Source organism: Scyliorhinus torazame, chromosome 13, assembly GCF_047496885.1.
Source record: "Scyliorhinus torazame isolate Kashiwa2021f chromosome 13, sScyTor2.1, whole genome shotgun sequence".
NCBI classification, from domain to species: Eukaryota; Metazoa; Chordata; class Chondrichthyes; order Carcharhiniformes; family Scyliorhinidae; genus Scyliorhinus; species Scyliorhinus torazame.
This window is the reverse complement of record NC_092719.1, coordinates 205208336-205229409: the sequence shown is the minus strand read 5'-3', so window position 1 is coordinate 205229409 and position 21074 is coordinate 205208336. Positions and strand designations below refer to the sequence as shown.

Sequence of the window (21074 nt, the reverse complement as noted above, 5' to 3'; positions counted from 1 at the left end):
AAGTAAAGGCGTGGAATAGAAAGGCGAGAAAGTTATTCTAAACCTTCAGAAAAGCATTATTTAGGGCACAGCCGAGTATGGATAATGTGTTCATTTCTGCACAATAGACTTAGGAAGGATGTCAAGGGGACAAGAGCAGCACCTGGCGCAGTGGTTACCACATCTGCCTCACGGAGCTGAGGTCCCAGGTCCGATCCCGGCTCTGGGTCACTGTCCGTGTGGAGTTTGCACATTCTCCCCGTGTCTGCGTGGGTTTCGCCCCCACAACCTAAAGATGTGCAGGGTAGGTGGATTGGCCACGCCAAATTGCCCCTTAATTGGAATAAATGAATTGGATACTCTAAATTCTTTTAAAAGAAAGGAAGGATGTCAAGGCTTTGCCGAGCGTGCAGAAGGGGCACCACAGGTGTGGGAATTCAGTTACAGGGAGAGGCTGGCAAAGCTGGAAAAGTTCTCTTTAGAGCAGAGAAGATTGAGGAGAACTAGAGAAATGCTAATTTCGGATCAGACAAGAAAGAGACTGAAGTTTAACCTTGACATCCAATTCGAATAACTACTGATTCATGTGTGTTCAGTTCCTGAGATTCTGCTACAAACTCACAAATTTGGATCACTGGCACAAGATGCAAGAGAAAGAATTAATCTGACCTTTATCATATTTTCTTTTCTAAATGACCCCCATCTTAGAACAGATTGTTCAAATAAAGAAACAGATTGTTCTCATTCGGACTTTCCTATCTCAAACACAGTTGGAATCGTGCCCTACTTACAAGTAATCTTCGACGGCTAAACTGTTGAATTGGCAAGTCACAAACAAGCTGACTGAAATTTCGAAATTAGCTGAGATGTGGTCCTTAATGTGCAGCCAACCACCACTTTCCAAACTAAAGTGAACAAGAAATTTGGCTTGTCCATATTGACTCTTACCAATTTTTACAGATGCACCATAGAAAGCATCTTATCTGGCTGCCTTGCAGCCATATATGGCAACTTCTCAGCCCAAGAGCGTAAGAAACTACAGTGAGTCGTAAACACAGCCCAGTCCATCACGTGAACCCGCCTCCCATCCATTGACTCTGTCTACACCTCCCGCTGACTTGGGAAAGCGGGCAGCATAATCAAAGACCCCTCCCACCCAGGTTATTCTCTCTTCCAACCTCTTCTTCAACCTCTCTTTACAACAATCTGAGGTCCCTATCTGCTTCAAGAAGACAACCATAATCCCTGTACCAAAAAAAAGTCAAGCAGCGTGCCTTAATGACTATCGTCCAGTGGCTCTGACATCCATCATCATGAAGTGCTTCGAAAGGTTAGTCATGGCACGAATCAACTCCAGCCTCTCGGATTGCCTTGATCCACTACAGTTCGTCTACCGCTGCAACAGGTCCGCAGCAGACGCCATCTCAATGGCCCTGCACTCTACCCTGGAACACCTAGATAACAAAGACACCTATGTCAGACTCCTATTTATCGACTACAGCTCAGCCTTCAATACCATCATTCCTACGAAACCCATCTCCAAACTCCGTGGCCTTGACCTCGGCTCCTCCCTCTGCGACTGGATCCTGAACTTTCTAACCTACAGGCCACAATCAGTAAAGATAGGCAACAACACCTCCTCCACGATCATCCTAAATACTGATGCCCCACAACGCTCTGTCCTCAGCCCCCTACTATACTCCTTATACACCTACGACTGTATGTCCAAATTCCCCTCCAACTCGATTTTCAAATTTGCTGATGACACCACCGTAGTGGGTCGGATTTCAAACAATGATGAGACAGAGCATAGGCATGAGATAGAGAATCTGGTGAACTGGTGCGACGACAATAATCTCTCCCTCAATATCAACAAAATGAAGGAGATTGTCATCGACTTCAGGAAGCGTAGTGGAGAACATGCCCCTGTCTACATCAATGGGAACGAAGTAGAAAGGGTCGAGAGCTTCAAGTTTTTAGGTGTACAGATCACCAACAGCCTGTCCTGGTCCCCCCATGCCGACACTATAGTTAAGAAAACCCACCAGCAACTCTACTTTCTCAGAAGACTAAGGAAATTTGGCATGTCAGCTACGACCCTCACCAACTTCTACAGATGCAGCATAGAAAGCTTTCTTTCTTGTTGTATCACAGCTTGGTATGGAGTCTGCTCTGCCCAAGACCGCAGGAAACTACAAAAGGTCGTGAATGTAGCCCAGTCCATCACACAAACCAGCCTCCCATCCATTGACTCTATCTATAATTCCCGCTGCCTCAGAAAGGCAGCCAGCATAATTAAGGACTCCACGCACCCTGGACACACTCTCTTCCACCTTCTTCCGTCAGGAAAAAGATACCAAAGTTTGAGGTCACGTACCAACTGACTCAAGAACAGCTTCTTCCCTACTGCCATAGACTTTTGAATGGACCTACCTCGTATTAAGTTGATCTTTTCTCTACACCTTGCTATAACTGTAACATTATATTCTGCATTATATTAAGTCTCTCCTTCCTTCCCTATGTACGGTGCATTGTTTGTACAGCATGCAAGAAACAATACTTTTCACTGTATACTAATACAAGTGACAATAATAAATCAAATCAAATCAAATTCTATCGGGCAGGAGATACAAAAGTCTGAGAACACGCACTAACAGATTCAAAAACAGCTTCTTCCCTGCTGTTACCAGACTCCTGAATGACCCTCGTATGGACTGAATTGATCTCTGAATTTGATGCGGCTGTGTCTGATAAGATTTCCTTTATATCAACAAAGATCATCCTCAAAGCCAAAACAGCATCTGCAAGAAAGGACCACCTGGTGTCACAAATTATTTTGACTGTCAAATGTTTCCCATTTGCCTGCTCCAAGCTTGATTGCAGAATATTCCACCAATGCGTGGAAGCCGGAAAAAAGGCAAACAATTTTTGAACAAAGTTTTAAAAATGTACAGCTCTCACAGTATTCAGCTGCAGCATTGCAGATTAAATTCAAAGAGTGACTGGAACATAGGATGAATAATGCACGGGACATGCATTGTTTAGTCTTGCTTGTAGGCCTGAATATTTTCTTGCCATATTTGGGGCATCATCGAAGTTCTGCCCACGACAATTTTTGGTGTCTAAAGCTAAATTTACAATGATTTCCAAAACAATTGTCTCCAGACACTCCGAAGTGTGGGATTGTAGCTGGCCACGATAGAAAAATGGTTCTACAACTTCAACATTGCTGATCATATATCTTGAAATTAATGTTAATTGGTCCACATGACTCCCATCTGGTGTTGAATCAATTTTTATGGAATAGTATTTGGCATCTTTGACTTCATTAGCGAATTGGTTTCTGAGTCACTCTACCATTGCAATAATAAAGCCATTGTAGTTCTGTGCATTAAAAAGTTATTTTTTCCTGAGCCACAATATTGATAACTTTTCAAATGCTCTTTGAGAAGCTCATCAAATTCACTGAGATATTCAAGCAGGGTAAAAACTTACCTCTTTGAGTTGGCAATGATGACTCATCATGTCCTCTTAGATGTAGTCCCAAGGAAGACAGCAGTTTGACTGTGGCCACAACACATCTCAGCACTTTCCTCCAATCAAAACACTGCTTTACAAAGTGAGCCGATAGCACAGAATCAATTCTTCCAGATAATTTACATCTTTGAATGAACATACACATCGCCTTAATATGAGCTTTGGAAGTTTCATGATCAGCAATATCTCTTCCAACATTTCACCAGTTAAAGTACCATTGACAAATGCTTGTTTCCCTTTACTAGGATCGGGTAATAATTTGCAAACATGACAGGAAACTGCCTCAGAGGTTTCCCAAAAACTTTAATTTCTGTCATCCCATTCCTCTTCACCCTCAGAAAATGGGACTTATGAACGTGCTTTCGGCCTTCAACCTCAAACTCTTTTCTCAAATTTTCCATGTTACCTATGTTTCTGGTTCATTTAGTACAAAAATTCTATCATACCCAATGGGACAGATTTTGACTTTAAGGCAATATCTTCAGGGCAGGTATCATCCATCACTTCATCAGAAGAAACAACTTGTCGTTTCATTGCCATTTCAGATTCCACTTCTTGTTCAACTTTTTCAGGCGATGTGGTTTCTCCTGAAATCGGCACGTCTAAGTCATCAGATAATTCACCCATACTTTTGGTAGTTGAGGATGAATGTGCAATTTGCATACTATTCAATACTCCGAACATTTAATAAAGTAAAATGCCAAATTGTCTTTTTGCCTAGCTTTGCCCTCTTGCCTCGCCTTCAATTTTCTGCGTTTTTGACTGCCAGTTTGATAGTGGCGCTTTATATTAAGTGATCTTTCTTGGTTTTAATGAATATGAATTTTCTGAAAGACTAAGCTTTTTGTGCCCTCGTCAGCCCTGGGAGGTTGAGTCACCCCTGTTCCCCTCGCTGCTTGGCAACAGCTACTCTGAGTCCTAGCGGGCCGCTGGCTGGCTCACTCATCATCTCCCCCATGGCTTTTTTTTGCCAATTCGCCTGGCGGCACCTCGCACCTCATCTCGCTGCCCAGACTACCCCAGCCCTGGCTAGGGGGTCATAGCCCCTGCTCCCCTTGACGATGGCTTGTTTCCGAGTCCCGATTGACTGGCTGGCAGACCACCTCCTTCCCTCGTGGCTTTTTTCGCCAATCCACAAAAGAGTTAGTTAAGTAAACACAGGAGATCTTTGCCTTGAATGCTGCCTCTCTCCCTCAATGGCCACATGTGTTACCCCACTCTAAGGGGACTCGACCTCAGAGTCTGATGTCACTCTGCATTGCCTACTGATAGGCTCAACAACGAGCCTATCAGCAAATACAAAGCTATCAGGCTCTGATTGGTTCCCGCAGACACCGGCTGGCAAGGGTCCATTGGTCAGGGCCATGTGCCTAGATACGGTATGCCTTATTGCCTGTACCCCACAGTGCAGACTTCTGATGCTGATGTCAGGGTCCTGAAGCCCATGAGATAAATCCTACTCTTCGCGTCCTCCTCTCTACTTGCTTTCCTACCTCTCTTTGTATCATCAGAAAATTTGGCTACAATACGTCCCTTCATCCAAATTATCCATATAGATTGTATATAGTTGAGGATCTAGGACTGGCCCCTGTAGCATCCCATTCATTACAATCTCCCAATCTGGAAATTACCCATTTATACTGTTTCCTGTTTATTAGCCAGTTCTCGATTCATGTTAACATACATCTCCAAGATGTGGAGATGCCGGCGTTGGACTGGGGTGAGCACAGTACGAAGTCTTACAACACCAGGTTAAAGTCCAACAGGTGAACAACTCTCTCATTTGGAGAGTTAGGGCAGACACAATAGACGGAATGGCGCTGAGGGCGGGGCCATTTGTCGCAGGGAATGGCCCCGCCCTCAGCGCCATTCCGTCTATTGTGTCTGCCCTAACTCTCCAAATGAGAGAGTTGTTCACCTGTTGGACTTTAACCTGGTGTTGTAAGACTTTGTACTATACATCTCCAACACCGTGAACTCTTGGGCTTGTGCAGTAACCTTTTATGTGGTACTTTATCAAACATCTTTTGGAAATCCAAATACACTATGTCTACTGGTTCTCCTTTATCCATCTTGCTTATTACATCTTTAAACAACACTAATAAATTTGTCAAACATGATTTTCCTTCCATAAAACCACAATAATTCTGCTTACTTATATTATGGCTTTCTAAACGCCTGTTACTACTTCCTGAACAATGGGTTCCAGCATTTACTTAGTTACAGATATTAGGCTAACTGGTCTATAGTTTCCTGCTTTCGGTCTTCTTCCTTTCTGAAATAAGGTGCTACATTTGCGAGAAAGCATTGATCAATAAAATCAGCTTTGAGGGTAAAGTTGAATAAAACATAAATAATTTGCATTTATATGTCTATAACATAATAAAATATTGCAAGGCATTGCACAGGAATAGTATCCAACCAAATCTGACACCAAGTCACAGACAGCAGGTGACAAAAACTCAGTCAAAGTGGTGGTTTTAAGAAGCATCTTAAAGGAGAGAGAGATTTAGGGCAGCATCAATCGGTAACAATTAAAATCAGGGATGTGCAAAGAGCCAGACTTGGAGGAACACAGATGTCTCCGAGGATTACAAATCTGGAAGAGCTAAGGATGCTGCTGAGGCCATGAACAGATTTAAAAGCAGGGATGAGAATGTTAAAATCCAAGGCCATGAACCAGTGTTGGCAGCTGTGATGGTGAACAGGATTTAGTGGGAGTTAGGATGTGTTTTAGGCAAAATACAAGCTGGCCAGGGGAGCACTGGAATAGTTAAGTCTAGAGGTAGCAGAGGCATGGATGCGATACGGCAGGGTGAAGATGGGTGATTTTTTTCTCCATAAATTTAGAGTACCCAATTATATTTTTTCCAATTAAGAAGCAATTAAGCACGGCCAATCCACCCACCCTGCACATCTTCAGATTGTGGGGGTGAGACCCACGCAGAAACGGGGAGAATGTGCAAACTCCACACGGACAGTGACCCGGGGCCGGGATCGAACCCGGGTCCTTGGCGCCGTGAGGCGCCATCATGTCGCCCGATGAAGATGGGTGATCTTACAGAGGTAAAAGTAGGCAGTTGTCATGATGCAAAAGACAAAAAGATTGATGAATGGTCTCTTTCTGCCTCTTGACAGTTGCCGGCGAGAGAGCTGGAGTCATTGGCTGGGAAGCTCAGGACCATTCACTCTTCATTATTTAACTGGAGAAAATTTATGTTCATGTAGGACGAATTGTCTGACAAATCAAAGACTGTGGAGGTGTCAAGAGAAGTGGCAATGAATGAAGCTGAGTTATGTGTTATTAATGTACATGTGAAACCTGACACATTTTCAGATAATGTTGTCTGAAACCACCATATAAATGAAAAATAGGAGAGGGCCAAGAACTGAAACTCCAGAGGCAATGTGGGAAGAAAAGCAATTGTGGGCGAGTCTCTGGTTACTACTGGATAGGAATTGAACCAGATTTGGGCACTTCCACGCTGCTGGGCAAGGGAGGAGCAACTTTGAAGGAAGATGGTGCAGTCAACTGTGTCAAAATTGTGGACAGGTCAAAAATCAGTTTCAAGGATAGTTTAACATAGTCACAGTCAGATTGGGTGCCATTTGTGACTTTGATGATGGATGTTTCAGTTGTGTAGTGGAGGAAACCTGATTGGAGAGTTCCGGACATGGTGTTGATCCAAAATTCAAGTCCATTCATCTTTCCCACAAGACTGCGGCTGAAATTGGAATTTCCCAATTTCGTAATATTTTAGTTACCATCTGGATAAAAATACCTCAAATAACTTTACGTATGCTTCACAGTTATAGTTCGGAGAACTTTGAATGTTTTCTGTGATATTGTGATTGTTACCAGAAATGACGCCAACATTGAGTGCAGGGAGAATGCCATTCTTAACCTGGGATAAATTAGTCTAGTTTTCCAATCCGTAGGACAAATATATTTTATTTTCACTTTGATCACATAATACTAGATATATCTCACTCACTGCAGCCAACAAAATATAGATTCTCTCAGAGATTAAACATCTCATGGTTTATGTTAGCCAATGCACATTTCTGTTACAGACCACAGGATAAACAAAGCTTAATATGGTGCTTAATACAGATCAGTGAATAAACACAGCTTAATATGGCGCTGCTATGCAGACCAGTGGGTACACACAGCTTAGTGATGTAACATTTCCTGGGATTTCTCTCAAATCCTGATAGGAAAAGCTGGCTGATATTTAAACAAGGATTTAATTTAATTTATATGCCTTCAAAACTAGATAACCCTGGGCCAAGGCCCAAAACCTTTATGGTGAATGTCAGAAAAATAGACAAAGTTCACTCAATTATGGAGACCAATCAGATTTAAATACTTTTTGTCCAGTTTCCTGTCAGCACACAACACAAAAAGACACCAAGTAACCAGTTCCCAAGTTCAGCAAGTGGAGAAGCGAGGAAATGCTGCACAGTTTTTGCCTTCTTTGTGAGGAGGTCCAATCTGCCCTTTTGATGGATGAAAAGATCTTGTGGCATTATTTGAAGATCAGGGGAGATCACCCAGGTGTCCTGCTCAATAGTTCTCTCTCAACCAGAGGGGCACCAATATCCTGGGAGGGAAATTTGCTACGGCTCTTCGGGGATGGGAAAACGAGCTGCAGTCCAGAAGCCAGTGTTGAGAGGAGTGAGGTACTGAGGAGGGTATCAAGGTCGCAGGAATGTACCGGCAGACAGAAAGGTGGGTTGAAGTGTGTCTACTTCAATGCAAGGAGCATCCGGAATAAGGTAGGTGAACTTGGAGCATGGATTGGTACTTGGGACTACGATGTTGTGGCCATTACGGAGACATGGTTAGAACAGGGACAGGAATGGTTGTTGGAAGTTCTGGGGTATAGATGTTTCAGTAAGAGTAGGGAAGGTGGTAAAAGAGGTGGAGGGGTAACATTGTTAATCAAGGATAGTTTGACGGCTGCAGAAAGGCAGTTTGTAGGGGATCTGCCTACTGAGGTAATATGGGCCGAAGTTAGAAATAGGAAAGGAACGGTCACGTTGTTAGGAGTTTTCTATAGGCCCCCAAATAGTAATAGAAACGTGGAGGAAGAAATTGCAAAACAGATTATGGATAGGTGTGGAGGTCTCAGGATAGTTGTCATGGGTGACTTTAACTTGCCAAATATTGATTGGAACCTCTATAGGTCGAACAGTTCGGATGGGGCAGTTTTTGTACAGTGTGTGCAGGAGGGTTTCCTGATACAATATGTGGATAGGCCGACAAGAGGGGGGGCCACATTGGATTTGGAACTGGGTAATGAACTGGGCCAAGTGTCAGATTTGTTTGTGAGAGAGCACTTTGGAGATAGTGACCACAATTCAGTGTCTTTCACTATTGCAATGGAGAGGGATAGGGCCATACGGCAGGGCAAGGTTTATAATTGGGGGAGGGGTAGTTACTTTGCGATTAGGCAAGAATTAGGGAGCATAAGATGGGAACAGAAACTGTCAGGGGAAAGCACAAATGAAAAGTGGAGCTTGTTCATGAAACAAATACTGTGTGTCCTTGATAGGTATGTCCATGTCAGACAGGGAGGAAATGGCCGTGTGAGGGAACCATGGTTCACAAAAGAGGTTGAATGTCTTGTCAAGAGGAAAAACGAAGCGTATGTAAGGATGAGAAAACAAGGTTCAGTTGGGTCGCTTGAGGATTACAAGGTAGCAAGGAATGAGCTAAAAAAAAGGGCTTAGGAGAGCTAGGAGGGGGCATGAGAAGTCCTTGGCGAGTTGGATCAAGAAAAACCCCAAGGCTTTTTACTCTTATGTGAGAAATAAAAGAATGACCAGGGTGAGGTTAGGGCCGGTCAAGGACAGTAGTGGGAACTTGTGCATGAGTCAGAAGAAATAGGAGAAGCGTTGAATGAATACTTTTCTTCAGTGTTCACCAAGGAGAGGGACCTTTTTGTTTTTGAGGATGAGAGTGTGATACAGGCGGGTAGGCTGGAGGAGGTAGATGTTCTGAGGAAGGATGTATCAGCAATTTGAAAAACCTTAGGGTCGACAAATCCCCTGGGCCAGATGGGATATATCCAAGGATTCTTTGGGAGGCAAGGGATGAGATTGCAGAGCCTTTGGCTTTGATCCTCACTGTCCACGGGGATAGTGCCAGAGGACTTGAGAGTGGTGAATGTTGTTCCTCTGTTCAAGAAAGGGAATAGGAATGACCCTGGTAATTATCGGCTGGTTAATCTACTTTGGTGGTCGGTAAGTTAATAGAAAATGTCCTGAAGGATAAGATTTATGACCATTTGAAAAAATGCAGCTTAAATCAGGGATAGTCAACACGGATTTGTGAAGGGTAAGTCTTGCCTCACAAATTTGATTGAATTCTTTGAGGAGGTAACTAAGTGTGTAGGTGAAGGTAGAGCAGTTGATGTTGTATACATGGATTTTAGTGAGGCGTTTGATGAGGTTCCCCATGGTCGGCTTATGAAGGAAGTAAGGGGGTGTGGGATAGAGGGAAATTTGGCCAATTGGATAAGTAACTGGCTATCACATAGAAGACAGAGGGTGGTGGTGGATGGAAAATTTTCAGTCTGGAGACTATTACCAGCGGTGTACCACAGGGATCAGTGCTGGGTCCTCTGCTATTTGTGATTTTTATCAATGACTTGGAGGAGGGGGCTGAAGGGTGGGTCAGTAAATTTGCTGATGAGACCAAGATTGGTGGAGTAGTGGATGAGGTGGAAGGCTGTTGTAGGCTGCAAAGAGACATTGATAGGATGCAGAGCTGGGCCAAAAAATGGCAGATGGAGTTTAACCCTGATAAGTGCGAGGTGATTCATTTTGGTCGAAAACATTTGAATGCAGATTACAGGGTCAACAGCAGGGTTCTGAGGAATGCGGAGGAACAGAGAGATCTTGGGGTTCATGTCCACAGATCACTGAAGGTTCCCACTCAAGTGGATAGAGCCGTGAAGAAGGCCTATAGTGTGTTAGTGTTTATTAACAGGGGGCTTGAGTTTAAGAGCTGCGGGGTTATGCTGCAACTGTACATGACCCTGGTGAGACCACATTTGGAGTATTGTGTGCAGTTCTGGTCACCTCACTATAGGAAGGATGTGGAAGCATTGGAAAGGGTGCAAAGGAGTTTTACCAGGATGCTGCCTGGTTTGCAGGATAGGTTTTATGAGGAAAGGTTGAGGGAGCTAGGGCTTTTCTCTTTGGAGCGGAGGTGGATGAGAGGCGACTTAATAGAAGTTTATAAGATGATGAGGGGGATAGATAGAGTGGACGCTCAGAGACTATTTCCTCGGGTGGATGTAGCTGTTACAAGGGGCATAACTATAAGATTCAGGGTGGGAGATATAGGAGGGATGCCCGAGGTAGGTTCTTTACTCAGAGAGTGGTTAGGGTGTGGAATGGACTGCCTGCTGTGATAGTGGAGTCAGACACTTTAGGAACTTTCAAGTGGTTATTGGATAGGCACATGGAGCACACCAGAATGACAGGGAGTGGGATAGCTTGATCTTGGTTTCGGACAATGCTCAGCACAACATCGAGGGCCGAAGGGCCTGTTCTGTGCTGTACTGTTCTATGTTCTAATCAACATCGCTAAAACAAATTATCTGCTTATTAGCACATTGCTGTTCTGGAAGCTTGCTGTGTGCAAACTGGCTGCTGCATTTCCTATAGTGGTTACAGTTCAAAAAATATTTCATTGGCTGTAAAGTGCTTTGGAATGTTCTGAGATTGAGAAAGATGCTATATAAATACACAAATTTATTTCTCTACATTCTAGACTGGTGGTTGAGCAAATGTATCCAATGCGTACAGATCAGGTAAATTATAGAAAGTTGTTGAGGGGAAGATGGTTGGAGCCTTCCAAATCAAGAAATGGTTGCTGGAAGGGCAGCATGGTGGCGCAGTGGTTAGCACTGCTGTCTCACGGCACCGAGGTCCCAGGTTCGATCCCGGCTCTGGGTCACTGTCCTGTGGAGTTTGCACATTCACCACGTGTTTGTGTGGGTTTCGCCCCCACAACACAAAGATGTGCAGGGTGGGTGGATTGGCCATGCTAAATTGCCCCTTAATTGGAAAAAATAAATTGGGCACTCGAAATTTATTTTTAAAAAAGAATAAAAAAGAAATGGGGGCTGGTGATAGTCCTGAGATACATGAAGGGACGGCACGGTAGCACAGTGCCTCACAGAGCCAGGGACCTGGGTTTGATTCCCGGCTTGAGTCACTGTCTGTGCGGAGTCTGCATGGGTTCTCCCCATGTCTGCATGGGTTTTATCTGGGTGCTCCAGTTTCCTCCCACAAGTCCCGAAAGAAGTGCTGTTAGGTAATTTGGACATTCTGAATTCTCCCTCGGTGTACTTAAACAGCCGGCGGAGTGTGGCGACCAGGGGATATTTCTTTAAAAAAAAGTTTTGCTTCGAATCACTAGCTTTCGGAGAGTGACCTGATGAAGGAGCTGTGCTCTGAAAGCTAGTGATTTGAAACAAACCTGTTGGACTTTAACCTGGTGTTGTAAGACTTCTTACTGTGCCCACCCCAGTCCAAACCCGGCATCTCACATCATTGTTCATGTAAGCCTACTTGTAACAAGAATAAAGATTATTATAAGTTAGGGAGGGGGTGTTTAGGGATGGTGGGTTTAAGGCAGCAGGTGGGTGGGAAGAAGATGGGGGATTCTATCTTAATGGCGCCATCCCACAATCTGCAAAAAGCAGTCCCCAAATATAGAATCCCACCCCCCTCTCGTCCAGGCCCTGTCAACAGCCTTGAAAATGTTCAAGACAATGACAGCTAAGTCTTCAAGAGCAGGTTCCAGAAGTATATAATGTATGCAACAAAACTATAGATGGGATACTTTTGCGAAAAATGACATAGTCGCCCTGAATGTTCAAGCTGATGGATAATGTTAGAATTAACAGCAGCTTCCATAACTTTGGGAAAATGCGACTTGTGAACTGTAAGTGTCACAACAGAATGCAAAAGATGCTGGATTCCTGAGAACAATACAGGTCGAGCATCCCTTATAGGTAGTACTGTCGCTTCACAGTGCCAGGGACCTGGGTTCGATTCCCGGCTTGGTCACTGTCTGTGCGGAGTCTGCATGTTCCCTCTGTGTCTGTGTGGGTTTCCTCCGGGTGCTCCGGTTTCCTCCCACAAAGTCCCGAAAGACATGCTTGTCAGGTGAATTGGACATCCTGAATTGCCCCTCAGTGTACCCGAACAGGCACCGGAGTGTGGCGACTAGGGGTTTTTCCACAGTAACTTCATTGCATTGTTAATGTCAGCTTACTTTGTGACACTAATAAAGATTATTTATTTATTTATTTTATCTGAAATGCTTGGAGCCGAGTGTGTATCGGGTATCAACATTTTTGGGATTTCGGAATATAATGTGCATCTGTGGTGCCTTGGAACTTGCGCGTGTGCGGCGCGTTGGGACCTGCGCATGTGAGGCGCGTTGGGACCTGCACATCTGAGGCGCGGTGAGACCTGCGCATTGCCTGGAACCTCCCCAGAGCCTTGTGAGATTTCCCCGTAGTGACGCCACATTTGCGCTAAAACAAAAGTATGATTTCGGAATTTTGGGGTTTTCGGAATTTTGGATAAGGGATGCTCAACCTGTATTATAATAGCGATGGAGTGATTTCTATATTAAACAAGACTACTATATCCAAATTCATCCTACGCCACCTTCTATGTACACAGAAATCTGTAATTGATACTTAATCCATGCTTTTCATGTTTATAGAGTAACATCTTCAGTACCAGTAGCATGTTTTTGTTCTTTGCCACAAACTCATGATGTTGTTTGATCAGCTGAGTCGAGTCCAGCCGAACCCATTAGCTGGATGCACTATTTTAAGCAGAGCCTGCAGCTGTCATCACTTTCAGAGCAAGATGACAAGTCACCTGACATCACTACATGTTCAGTGCCCACCCACCACACCCGTGTCACCCCCCCCTCCCAATTCTGAGTTGCTCCATACAGCTATTTCACCATGATGGAAATAAATCCCAGTCAAGCACATACTGTTCTGAATCTATGTTTTTCAGTGCACTCCATCAACAAGCTAGGCATTGATTAATGGAAAAATATCTTCTGAAATTTACTGATTGTCATAAACAGATCATGTGTCCAGGTTGTGTATATAACAATCAAAAATATCAGACAAGATAATTAATCGCAGAGAGGAATACATTTAAAGAAAGACAAATTGGACCTTTGTTCTCTCCTTTTTAGACTTCACCCTGCACTTATCCCTTAGGCGATAATTAGACTGGTGAACTGGTATTGGCATCTGTCAATGCCACTCTAGTCACCAGGAACTGGCACATGCAACTCAGGGCGAGTTGTACCTCAGTAACCACTAACTTTCATAAAAGGGTGCTGTGGGTGGTTAATAGCAAACAGTTCTTTTTTTTTTAGAAAATATTTTATTAAGGCGTTTATGATTTTAACACTTTTAAACGGAAAGATCCAACAAAGACAAAAAACCCACAATAACACAGCCAGCCCCCCAAACACAGACCCCAACCAACATGGTCCATATACTCACTCCGTCTAATAGCAAACAGTTCTGTGCATGATCAATCCAAGCTGAGTGTTTGGGAAATTACAAATTCACATCCTGACTCTCCATGCACAACTGAAAATACACCATTTAGTACATTTTTTCCAAAAAAAGGTCAAGTGTATAGGAACCCCCACCCTCAAAAGTCAGCAATTAGAATTTGTCCTTCATGTACATAATATGCCATCATGTAACAAGGATGCTAATATGCCAGATATGAAATTAAATTGCAATTTTATTTGCTGAACGTCTCATCATCACCAAAACTCATAAATCCTATCACAAAATTAGAGTGAATGTTAAATGGGAGCACTGCAATATCTCACAAAGAAGTCCCTTTAAGAAATCAGATGCAATCTTTAAAAGTAAATAGCATATTTTGTGTTGATTGAGTTGTGCATGTCAGATCAAGTATTCACAATCCATGGGTTTAACATGGGTTAGATAGATCTTGGATAAACCACCGTCTTTGTACCATATCCAACCAGATGCCTTTACATTATTATCAGAGCAACATTCCCTCTTGCCCCGGTACAACATTCTCCTTCTCTACATCATCCATCCGATATGAGACTGACCATTTGTTCCCATTTATACTCTAATTGTGGCAGTTTTATCCTGTGAGTTGAAACTTATTGTGGAAGGGGGGGGGGGTGACAGTGCTCAAACATATTTAGACAATGTTAATTCAAAGCGTTTATTAGATATGATTACAGGTCCTCTTCTCTCAGCTGGTCAACAATGTCCACAGTTAAGTAATCAAGATTTCGTGCAATTGGGGATGGAGGATCACAGACTCATTTCATACTTAGGAATCAAATGAGTTTCTGCAATGGAGTGAGAAAGCTGACAGATACTGAATCTTAAAAGTATCCAGTCAGGAGGACTGCAAAAAGCTACCGATAGCCTGAGTGTCTGACGAGCAATAAAAATCCATTACATTTCTTAAAACAATGTTCTTAGATGCAACTAAAAAGTACATTAACGTTGTAATAAACTTGACTCAAAGGCCTACACCGCAGCTTTTTTTAAAAAACTTCAACACGAGCTCCGTCTTCTTACTGTACTTTGTATACAATATCCCAATCTATATAAATATAGCAGCTGTGCAGATTCATTCCACAAATACACACATTCCTACTTTAATTACAGTTAAACATTTGGCCACAGTATAGTAAGAGAAACAGACAAAACTCACCATCTTTGATGATAACCTTCATAATACGAATAGATCCATTGCGAGCCTTAGCAAAGAAGTCCCTCAATTCCCTGGTAGCTAGGAGAATCAGAAACATGTTGATTAAACAAAACTCCACAAACTGCTTTTCCCCAGCAAAACCTGACAACCAACTTGAGCTTTACAGACACAATTATGCTAAGTCAGTCTGCGTTGTGGAAACTGCGAAGTACACAGTAAAGCACTGAAGTTCTGTAAGACTCCAGTATTAGATAGTGTGTGTGTGCATGTGATCAGGAGAACCTGATACCACCATGGGGGAACATAATCCCCAAATTTAGCTGGGAATGGCAAGGCCAATGGAAGAGCTCAAGTGATCATTTATGATATATATATATTTTACCAAGCTGTACAGCATGCAGCTCACTCAGGCTTAAGGATTTCTTTATTTTAATTAATAGAGACACAAAAAATATAATTACTGTCTTGTGCCAGATGCAACAACCTGCATTTAAATAGTACCTTCCGCACTGAAAAACATTTCCAAGGTGCTTCACGGAAGGATAATTGGATTGGATTGGATTTGTTTATTGTCACGTGTACCGAGGTACAGTGAAAAGTATTTTTCTGCGAGCAGCTCAACAGATCATTAAGTACATGAGAAGAAAAGGGAATAAAAGAAAATACATAATAGGGCAACACAACATATACAATGTAACTACATAAGCACTGGCATCGGATGAAGCATACAGGGTGTAGTGTTAATGAAATCAGTCCATAAGAGGGTCATTTAGGAGTCTGGTGACAGTGGGGAAGCTGTTTTTGAGTCTGTTCGTGCGTGTTCTCAGACTTCTGTATCTCCTGCTGATGGAAGAAGTTGGAAGAGTGAGTACGCCGGGTGGGAGGGATCTTTGATTATACTGCCCGCTTTCCCCAGGCAGCGGGAGGTGTAGATGGAGTCAATGGATGGGAGGCAGGTTCGTGTGATGGACTGGGTGGTGTTCATGACTCTCTGAAGTTTCTTGCGGTCCTGGGCCGAGCAGTTGCCTTACCAGGCTGTGATGCAGCCTGATAGGATGCTTTCTATGGTGCATATGTAAAAGTTGGTAAGAGTCAATGTGGACATGCCGAATTTCCTTAGTTTCCTGAGGAAGTATAGGCGCTGTTGTGCTTTCTTGGTGGTAGCGTCGACGTGGGTGGACCAGGACAGATCATTGGAGATGTAAACCCCTAGGAATTTGGAACTGCTAACCATCTCCACCTCGGCCCCGTTGATGATGACAGGGGTGTGTACAGTACTTTGCTTCCTGAAGTCAATTACCAGCTCTTTAGTTTTGCTGGCATTGAGGGAGAGATTGTTGTCGCTACACCACTCCACTAGGTTCTCTATCTCCCTCCTGTATTCGGACTCATCGTTATTCGACATCCGGCCCACTATGGTTGTATCATCAGCAAACTTGTAGATGGAGTTGGAACCAAGTTTTGCCACGCAGTCGTGTGTGTACAGGGAGTAGAGTAGGGGGCTAAGTACGCAGCCTTGCGGGGTGCCGGTGTTGAGGACTATTGTGGAGGAGGTGTTGTTGTTCATTCTTACTGATTGTGGTCTGTTGGTCAGAAAATCGAGGATCCAGTTGCAGAGTGGGGAGCCAAGTCCTAGGTTTTGGAGCTTTGGTATGAGCTAGGCTGGGATTATGGTGTTGAAGGCAGAGCTGTAGTCAATAAATAGGAGTCTAATGTAGGAGTCCTTGTTTTCGAGATGCTCTAGGGATGAGTGTAGGGCCAGTGAAATGGTGTCTGATGTGGACCGGTTGCAGCGGTATGCGAATTGCAGTGGATCAAGGCGTTCTGGGCATATGGAGGTGATGCGCCAAATGAGACAAAATGAGTAATGAGGTAATGAGACAAAAGTTGACAGCGAGACAAAAAGGAAGATTAGGAAGTATAACTTAAAGCTTGGTCAAGGAAGAGGGTTTTAAGGTAGGTCTTAAAAAAGGAAATGGTAGGTTTAGGTGAGAACTCCAAAGCTTGGAGCCAAGATTACTGAAGGCATAGCTGTCAACGATTGGGCAAAGGGATTTGGGGATATACAAGAGGACAGAGTTCGAGAAATGCAGAGTTCTCAAAGGGGTGTAGGACTGGAGACAACTATGAGGGTGGGTAGGGATGATGCCTTGAAGTGATCTGAACAGGAGGATGATCATTTTAAATTTGAGGCTTTGAGGGACTGTGAACAAATGTAGGTCTGTAAACATGGGACTGATGGGTGACTGGGATAGGACACAGGCAGCAGAGCTTTGGGTGAACTGACATTATTTAAGGTTGGAAGGTAGGACTCGGTAGAGTGCATCAGGAATTTAAATTACCTTTGGAAACAGGAATGTTATCATGTAACACGGATTGGCAATTTATTTGTCTTCTTCCCAAGATGTTAAGATTGTTTTGAAAGGACAATTTCCTTTGAAAGGACAATTTCCACTGATGAATCAGAGATAGAAATAAGCATTTTTTAAGAACATAAGAAACAGGAGCAAGGGAAGACCAAATAGCCCATTGAGTCTGCTCCACTGCTCAATATGATTACGGCTAATCTTGGGCTTCAATTCCACTTTTCCACCCTTTCTCTATATCCTTTGATTTCCTGAAGGACCAAATATCTGTCTATCTCAGCCTTAAATACATTCAATGATGGTGCATCTACTTTAAAAAAAAAAAATTGAGAGTACCCCATTCTTTTAGGTTGTGGGGGTGAGACCCACGCAGACACGGAAAGAATGGACAAACTCCACACAGACAGTAACCCGGGTCCTTGTCACCGTGAGGTAGCAATGCTAACCACTGTGCCACAGTGCTGCCCCAATGATGGTGGATCCAAAACCCGAGTGAAGAAATTTCTCATCTCAGTTCTAATAGATCAGCCTCTTATCCTTGTTCTAGATTCCCGAGTCAGGAGAGACAATGTTTCAGTGTCTACCCTGTCAAACCCCTTCATAATATTGAATGTGACAATGAGATCACCTCTCATTCTTCTAAACTCCAGAGAATCTAGACCCAATTTACTCAGCCTCTCATTATAGGACAACCCTCTTGCCCCATGCACCAATCTGGTGAACCATCTCCAATGCAAGTATATCCTTCCTTATGTCTCCCCATGTCTGCGTGGGTTTCCTCCGGGTGCTCTGGTTTCCCCCCACAGTCCAAAGATGTGCAGGTTAGATGGATTGGCCATGCTAAATTACCCCTTAGTGTCCAAAAGGTTAGGTGGGATTACTGGGTTACAGGGACAGAGTGTGGCATGGGCTGAGGTAGGGATCGATCGTACACAAAGTATTACAGGTTTGGTCTCATCAAAACCCTGTAGAATTATAGCCAGACTTATTTATTCTTGGACTCCAATCCCCTTGCAATAAAGGCCAACATTCTGTTTGTCTTCCTAATTGCTTACTGTACCTGCACGCTCATTTTTTTTGTTCTTTGTATGAATACACTCAGGCCTCTCTGAACATCAACATTTAAGTTTCATGTCCAATATTAAAACAGAAGAATCACCTTTTGCCAAAATTAGTATTTTATGATTTACTACAGATTTATGAATAAAAGCCAACATTCAGGAACAAACAACAAACAAAGAACAAAGAAATGTACAGCACAGGAACAGGCCCTTCGGCCCTCCAAGCCCGCGCCGACCATACTGCCCGACTAAACTACAATCTTCTACACTTCCTGGGTCCGTATCCTTCTATTCCCATCCTATTCATATATTTGTCAAGATGCCCCTTAAATGTCCCTATCGTCCCTGCCTCCACTACCTCCTCCGGTAGTGAGTTCCAGGCACCCACTACCCTCTGCGTAAAAAACTTGCCTCGTACATCTACTCTAAACTTTGCCCCTCTCACCTTAAACCTATGCCCCCTAGTAATTGACCCCTCTACCCTGGGGAAAAGCCTCTGACTATCCACTCTGTCTATGCCCCTCATAATTTTGTATACCTCTATCAGGTCGCCCCTCAACCTCCTTCGTTCCAGTGAGAACAAACCGAGTTTATTCAATCGCTCCTCATAGCTTATGCCCTCCATACCAGGCAACATTCTGGTAAATCTCTTCTGCACCCTCTCTAAAGCCTCCACATCCTTCTGGTAGTGTGGCGACCAGAATTGAACACTATACTCCAAGTGTGGCCTAACTAAGGTTCTATACAGCTGCAACATGACTTGCCAATTCTTATACTCAATGCCCCGGCCAATGAAGGCAAGCATGCCGTATGCCTTCTTGACTACCTTCTCCACCTGTGTAGCCCCTTTCAGTGATCTGTGGACCTGTACTCCTAGATCTCTTTGACTTTCAATACTCTTGAGGGTTCTACCATTCACCGTATATTCCCTACCTGCATTAGCCCTTCCAAAATGCATTACCTCACATTTGTCCAGGTTAAACTCCATCTGCCATCTCTCCGCCCAAGTCTCCAGACAATCTAAATCCTGCTGTATCCTCAGACAGTCCTCATCGCTATCCGCAATTCCACCAACCTTTGTGTCGTCTGCAAACTTACTAATCAGACCAGTTGTTAGCTAGATTGTCAGTCCCAGTTGAACTGTTGATGATGTCAACAGAGATATTCCCAGTAAAGAGAACATCAAAAATGGTGGGTCTCCACAGAAAGTGAAATGCAGGTAAGACCAGAAATGTTTTCTATCAGAATTGTTACATTCCAGCTTTCTTTTCTTGTCTGTGAAAATCACATGGAATTTACTTGGACCCATGCTGTGATAACACAATATTGATTGGATACCCGGGTATTCGCTGAGTTGGGATGACATGAGAATTTTAAAAAAATTTACAGCAAGTCATGATTCCAGAGTTCCTGTTCCTATTCTCAGGGATTCCTATTTTCAGGAGTTCCTTTAAGGGTACGGGCTGGTTTGGGTTGTGATCCTGAATCCAGCACTCCAGACCTGGCCAGCTCCATTGCAGAGGTAGGCATGTCCTAGACAGCCACAATTTTCATGGAGTTGGGACAGCTTTTCAAAGAGTTGGGGTTCATGCCACCTCAGAGATGTTATGCACCATAGTCTGTATGGGGACCCCTTTGAAAGGTAAGTTCAAAAAATTCTCCTTTGCCAACCTATACTCCTATGGTCCTCCATGTCCCTATCTATGTTAAGGTATGCCCCCAAACAATCCCCATGGCCCCTCATGCCCCCCCAATAAAAGTGTCAATCCTAGCTGAAATTGAAAGCCCCTGAAACCTCCTGATTTGTGCAAATAAACAGCATATACCAGAACTGTCAATCAAGCAGTCTTCTTTTCTGGGGCTCAGGTGTTTTATTACTCAAATAGATGCCCGAGAGACAACGGGGCAGGAGGTGGCGGGAAGTGTAATGCAAGGAAAGAATCAACAAAATATCAAAACAAACTTGACTTTTGCATCCCCGGAGCATAAAGACTGCTGCAGGCCAGGAAACGAATGAGCACACGTCCCTGCCGATGCTTCAATGGACCACAGGTCAAAATGCCAGGTGTGAAACCATCCAGTGTCGGTCAGACTGTGGCAGAACGGCTATAAAACCAACTGTCTAGCAGAAAACCAGGGGTGGGATTCTCTGTCCCACCGCACAATCTGGTGCGGCACGCCCACGGGATTCTCCATCTCGCCAGCTGGCCAATGGGGTTTCCCATTGTGGGCAGCCACATGCCTTCGGGAAATCCCGGGCTGCCGGCGCAACGGAGAATCCCGACAGTGGAGATTCCAGCCCCAGATGGCTGGCCACCGTACTCTAACCTTTAAGGGCCTGTTCCTGTGCTGT

At 43.8% G+C, this 21074-nt stretch overlaps 1 protein-coding gene across 5 annotated transcripts in view; it reads right to left on the bottom strand.

Moving 5' to 3' along the window:
- Window positions 1-21074, bottom strand: part of twf2 (twinfilin-2) — a 149989-nt gene that overhangs the window by 111998 nt on the left and 16917 nt on the right. For all 5 annotated transcript variants that reach the window (XM_072472942.1, XM_072472939.1, XM_072472940.1 and 2 more), the window contains exon 2: window positions 15295-15372. In XM_072472942.1, coding sequence (XP_072329043.1) covers window positions 15295-15372 — 78 coding nt within the window. The remainder of the gene's footprint in view (window positions 1-15294; window positions 15373-21074) is intronic.